This window comes from Nuphar pumila, chromosome 17, assembly GCF_984573655.1.
Source record: "Nuphar pumila chromosome 17, dmNupPumi1.hap1.1, whole genome shotgun sequence".
NCBI lineage: Eukaryota > Viridiplantae > Streptophyta > Magnoliopsida > Nymphaeales > Nymphaeaceae > Nuphar > Nuphar pumila.
Window position 1 is genome coordinate 33,996,942 of NC_143265.1, and position 6,321 is coordinate 34,003,262.

At 37.9% G+C, this 6,321-nt stretch overlaps 1 protein-coding gene across 1 annotated transcript; it reads left to right on the forward strand.

Annotated features, from left to right (window-relative positions):
- Positions 1-428: 428 nt before the first annotated feature.
- Positions 429-3,421, forward strand: LOC149811877 (uncharacterized). The gene is made up of 2 exons (XM_089992940.1): positions 429-3,245; positions 3,344-3,421. Exons 1-2 carry the CDS (start codon positions 429-431, stop codon positions 3,419-3,421), a joined length of 2,895 nt encoding a protein of 964 aa, XP_089849066.1.
- Positions 3,422-6,321: the final 2,900 nt, after the last annotated feature.

A 6,321-nucleotide genomic window follows, 5' to 3' on the forward strand; every position in this document is an offset into this window, starting at 1 on the left:
GTATTCACAGTCTCTCTCTCTCCCAGAAAATAAAATACCCAAAATACTGCCTTCTCCCTCCACCTTAAACCCCTACCTGGTCCCTAGGGTTTTTGTGCAGGGTCTTGAGCAGCCATTGCTATGGCTGTAGAACCCTAAACCCCTCTCTGATGGATTCTCTGTCAATATATGGTGCACGACCATCTTCTTCTGAAGCTGCCCATCTTCGCCTCTTGTCATTCTGGTCGTCTAGAATGATCAGGAGATATGCAAAGGTGGTGTTGTACCAATCAATGGCAGTCATCAGTTCCACCAAATCCACTTGTTGGTGCCCTCCTAAGATGCAAAAAATTTGTTGCAGAACCCAAATGAAGAACACCCACTTCGCTTTTTCGACCGTTTCGAACGACGATGAACTCAATGGATTGGACGACCCCGATTTTCCGTTGATGGGTGATGACTATCTCTCATCTCCGGAGACAGACATGGGTTATGGAAGGGGTTCAATGAGAACCACAATGGATGACTTCTCTTTTCTATCCGAAACTGTGGTGGGATGTGAGGATGGTTTAGGGTCAGCTGAGGGTGGGGCTATTGATCCATGCAAGTATTCGAAAGATGCTCTTTTGATTTCTGAGATAATTTGTGTTGATGGGTTTGATTGGAAAAACGAAACCTCTCTTAGAAAGTTTAGGGAGAAATTGAATGGTTCTTTGGTTATAGATGTGCTTAGACTTGTGAAGAAACCTGAGTCTTGTGTAAAATTCTTTGTTTGGGCAGGGCGGCAAATCGGCTACTGTCATAGTGGGTTGGCATATAATGCACTGTTAGACATTTTGATGAGTGGTAGAAAAAATCGGATCCCGAAGTGTTTTCTATCTGAAATTAAAGATGAAGATGATGTACTTGGTAAACTTCTCAATGTATTGATTAGGAAGTGTTGTCTGAATGGGCGTTGGAATGAGGCGCTCGAAGAGCTTGGAAGGCTCAAGGATTTCGGTTACAGGCCCACGAAGATTACGTACAAAGCATTGATTCACGTCCTTCTTAAGGCAGAACACGTTGACTTGGCTTTGGGGGTTTATAGTGAGATGTCGAATTCAGGTTTCGATATGGATTCTTTCACGCTTGGTTTCTTTGTGCGTTTATTGTGCAGAAGTGGGAGATGGAAGGATGCCCTTAGGCTTATTGATAAGGAAGAAATTGTGCGTGATACTGTGTTGTACACAAAAATGATTCGCGGCTTATGTGAAGCATCTATGATGGATGAAGCAGTAGCTTTCTTGCATCGGATGCGTGCGAGTTCTTGTGTTCCGAATTCGGTTACTTATGGGACACTGATAATTGGATTTTTGAAATCTAAGCAGTTGGGTAGGTGTAAGAAGATCTTTAATCAAATGATCACTGAAGGCTGCTATCCGAGCCCTACTGTGTTTAATTGCTTCATTCATGCAGTTTGTGAATCAGGTGAGTTTGCATATGCTTATAAGATGCTAAAGAAAACATCTGGTGTGGGTTGCCGGCCTGGATATGTAGCATACAATATCTTGATCAGTGGGATATGTGCTAAAGAGGATCTTCCAAGGGTCGAAAATTTGGAATTGGCTGAAGAGGTGTACAGTGAAATGCTTGATGCTGGATATGTGCTAAATAAGGTAAATGTGGGGCATTTAGCTCAGTGTCTTTGTGGTCATGGAAAGCCTGACAAGGCATACAGAATTATAGGAGAAATGATGTGCAAAGGATTTATACCGGATACTAGTACCTATACAAAGGTGATTGAATTGCTCTGTCAGTCCAAGAAGGTTGAGAAAGCATTGCTTCTGCTTGAAGAAATGAAGAAAAACAACATTCTTCCTAATGTTTTTACTTATACCATCCTGATTGACAATTTTTGCAAGGTTGGACTTATTCAACAGGCTCGTAACTGGTTCAATGAGATGTTAAAAGATGGCTGTGCCCGAAATGTTGTGACTTATACTGCACTAATACATGCTTACCTTAAAGCAAGGCAGATCCTTGAGGCAAACAAACTTTTCGAGATGATGCTAGCTGAAGGTTGCTATCCAAACATTGTCACATATACTTCTCTTATTGATGGACATTGCAAGGCTGGGAATGTTGAAAAGGCTTGCCAGATATATGCTAGGATGAGGGGAAGTGGAAGCGTTCACGATATTGAAATGTACTTTCAATCAGCTGCAGCTGATACAAGTCTTGAGCCAAATGTAGTTACCTATGGTGCTTTAATTGATGGTTTGTGCAAAGACCACAAGGTGGTTGAGGCTAATGAGCTCTTGGAAGTCATGTCAAGGGATGGTTGTGAGCCTAATCATGTCGTGTATGATGCACTAATTGATGGGTTCTGCAAGGTTGGGAAGTTAGATGAGGCACAAAAAGTTTTCCAAATGATGGCTGAACATGGGTACAGTCCGAATGTTTTCACATACAACTCCTTAATAGATAGACTATTCAAGGATAAAAGGCTTGATCTTGCTTTGAAGGTCTTATCCAAAATGCTAGAGGATGGATGTGCTCCTAATGTTATAACATACACCGAAATGATGGATGGTCTTTGCAAAGCAGGAAAAACTGATGAAGCTTATAAACTTCTATTAATGATGGAAGAAAAGGGATGTCATCCAAATGTTGTGACTTATACTGCAATCATGGATGGATATGGGAAGGTTGGCAAGGTTGATGTTTGCCTTAATCTTTTGAAACAGATGACTGAGAAAGGTTGTGCTCCAAATTTAGTTACATATAGGGTATTAATAAATCATTGCTGTGCTGCTGGGCTTTTGGATGAAGCTCATAATCTCCTAGATGAGATGAAGCAGAGTTACTGGCCACAACATTCAATAGGGTACCATGATGTAATCCAAGGATTCAGCAAAGAATTTATAGATTCCCTTGGCCTCTTGGATGAAATTACACGGTACAGCTCTGTACCAATTCTTCCTGCTTATGGTGTTCTTATTGATGCCCTTTGCAAAGGTGGAAGGATGGAGGCGGCTCTTGAATTACATAGAGAGATGCTGCAGTCCTCCCCTATCCATTCAACTTTCTTTAGGAAAACATATTCTTTCTTGATTAAGGGCCTCTGTCTGGCATCTAAAGTTGAGAAGGGTTTTGAGTTGTACGGAGATATGATTAGCAGGGGTTGCATTCCAGAATTGACAGTCTTAGTTCAACTCATTAAAGGGCTCTGCTTTATAAACAAATGGAATGAGGCACTGCAGCTATCGGATAGTATATGTGGCACGGTAAATACCTAGCTATTGTGAATAAATAACAATATCTTGATGTGAATAACATGAGATGCTAATTATGTTTCATAAACTTGGTTCTTTCCATATCAAAGATGGATGGTGCCAACACCATGGTAGTCCTTGTGAGTAGGGTCTTGCTATCTACTGGCGATAACTGCCAGGCATGGTGAATGTCATCCTTTCTTTGATTTGAAGTGATGCTGTATTATGCATGTGCTTGTTATTGAAATAACCATGATTGGTTTTTAAAATATTTTGCTGAACCTTGGCAAGAGTTTATGGGTAGTCTCTGGTAGTATGGGGCTGATAGGCATGGTTGAAGCATGGGATGATTATTCATATTGCAAATTTGCGTGTTTCTGTGAAGTTGTCTAATGCAAATTGATATGCAAGTAATGTTTATAAAATTAGATTGTTTTTCAAAATTATAACTGCTTGGCTAGTCAAAACAATCAAGGCATTGCTAACTTAAGAAATGCATTACTTTGTCACAGGGAATCATTTGGCTTCCTAGCAAAGAAGCATTCAACCAAAGCTAGAAAAATTCAGTTCATTCTGATACTATTCTGTGGAGAATGAGATGTGCAGAAGATATTGATTGGTAAATAGGCTCTGCTTCAAGTGCCTGAATCAGAAGAGTGGAAGCTGGGTGTCAATCTCTGTCAAGCTTTATACTTTTTCAGATTCTATTCTTCCAGTCTTTGGCCTGCGTTGTATGAGGCAGAAACTTGTCCCGTGCACAGTCCGGATGCCTAGCCCCATCCCAGCAGTAATGGTGCAGCTTGTGTCAGGTAACATGAAGAAGATACAGTTAACACAACGATTGCCTTGTGTTCCGAACTCTGCCTCAACTTAACCAATGGGGTCTGGTAGTGCAGGGTAAGAATTAAGCGAATTCAGTGGATTGAGTCTTCAATTTAGCTACAGAACTAGCCCCTTCACTTATAGCTAGAGAATGGGCCCACCATTTCACTAAGGGCCTCCTTTGCACAAGAAGGCATCAAATGATTTTTGAAACTATCATGCAACAGGTGCCTTTTGCTGTTCAAGGATACTGAGTTGGGCTTTTCTAAACTTGTGCAGCAAGGAGTTTTTCTTGTGGGTAGGAATTTCTTCTAGACATATCTCCGAAGCAGATAAAGTATGTAATAATGATAATTTTTCCTTCTATTTTCATTTTTAAGTTTTTCCTCTCCAGTAACAATATATGTTAAGTTGCTTAACAGTTTGTACTTCGTGTCAGGTAACATGCCATTTCGAAGATGAAGGGGAAACAGATAGAGACCTTATCTGACAGAGGTGTGCTGTCTTCAACATATTCAATATATTTCAGTTGTATCTAAATGCTGAGGTCTTCATTTGTTGGTGAATGATTCTTCCGCCATAGTGTTCCTTGTAAAATGAGCAGCTTCCAAGCTGCATTTTACAAGTCAATTTAGTATGTGCTTGTTAAAATGTATCATTCAACCTTTGTAATATTATATATATTTTATATATATAAAGGATAATACATATTCATATATTGTACATATGCATATGTATTATCCTAATTATATATATAAAATATATATTTTTCTATTTATAGGCATAGGGGTAGTTTAGACATTTCCAGTTTTACGCATATTCCATTCGGAATATGTTTGTAATTTAATTTCATTTTTCTTTTTTATTTTTCTATTTTTTTTGGGTTTGCGCCACCTAGGGAGGCTCCCCAAAGAGTCGTTGGGGAGCCCCCAACGGTCACAAATGTGACCGTTGGGGGCTCCCAACGACTCCTTTGGGAGCCCCCTTTGTGGCTCCTCTCTTGTGTTATAAATAGGGGTCTCCCCCTTGTTTTTCTTAGAGATTTGGAGGATCTCTTGCTCCATTGTAAGGGGTTTTTCCCCTCTTCTTCCTTTCTTTCAATAATATTCAACTTATGACTTTAAGTCATATTTTTGCCCCTTGTGTGGGTTTATGTGTTAGCACATTATGTGCTTATGTTGTTCCCTTTAATGGGTTTATTCGCACTTCATGTGCATATATGAGTTCATTATTGAACCTAATGTATTCAAAGCCACTTTCTAACATGGTATCAGAGCCCGGTTACGATGGGATTGTCTCTTGGCGCAACGGAAAGCGTGGTGCTCAAGAAATGGTGAAGTATTCATTGTTCCTTTTTTATTAGAAGTTTTTCGGTATGTATCTCTTTTCTTAACATATTATGCATTATGAAACTATCTTTCTTGCACATTTAGTGTTTTTAGTTGAATCATTTCCTTTCACTTTTTCGCGTGTTCGTATATCTACTTTTAAATTTGGTAAACTTGTTTATTGTTCAAAAATATAATTCTTGGTTATATAGTTATCGATTTCTCATCACATATAATAGTAATTTATGTTTTGCAAAATTATTTTTTAATTATGTGAGATTTGTGATTTTCATAAGAATTTCGTGATTAACCTATAAGTTAACTTTTTAAATACGATTTCTTGCTAAATTAATGATCTTTGCTTAAAAACTCTTGTGTTTGGTTTTTTTGGTAAATCTTTTTGTAACTTATATAATTCTTGTATAAGTTAATGTTCTTTGCTATATTCTTTGATTTTCTCATCTAAATCTTTGTAGCTTACCTCTTTATGAATCCTAAGTAGTTCTTGTTAATGATAAGAACTCCTAAAGATGTCTCAATGATTTTGGTTTATTTAAAGGATTTTTTGTGATAAATAGGTTGTTCGAACCATTGTAAAAGATTTTTTAAAAGAATTTCTCACACTATATAGAATGCATAGTGTGTCTATTACATCTTTTTGGTATAAAAGATTTCGTTAATTTTATTGATACAACTTTACAAACTTGTTGGTTTGTATTTTTCACATAAGATTTCTAAACCTCTTGTTTATATCTCTAAAGATGTCTATGTTGACCATCATATGGTCCTCTTTGTCCTAAATTACATTTATCAAGCATATAATTGCATAATTAAAAGTTTGAGAAATCTCAAGGATTGCTCTTTTTATAAAGTGCATACTTGCTCCCTTTTGTGTGTTTTTGTATTTTATATACATTTGTTTCTCAAATAGTTGCGCT

Coding starts and splice junctions, on each gene's coding strand:
- LOC149811877 (XM_089992940.1), top strand. CDS start 429: ATGGGTGATGACTATCTCTCATCTCCGGAGACAGACATGGGTTATGGA. Junction 3,246..3,343: donor CGGATAGTATATGTGGCACG/GTAAATACCTAG, acceptor TCCATATCAAAG/ATGGATGGTGCCAACACCAT.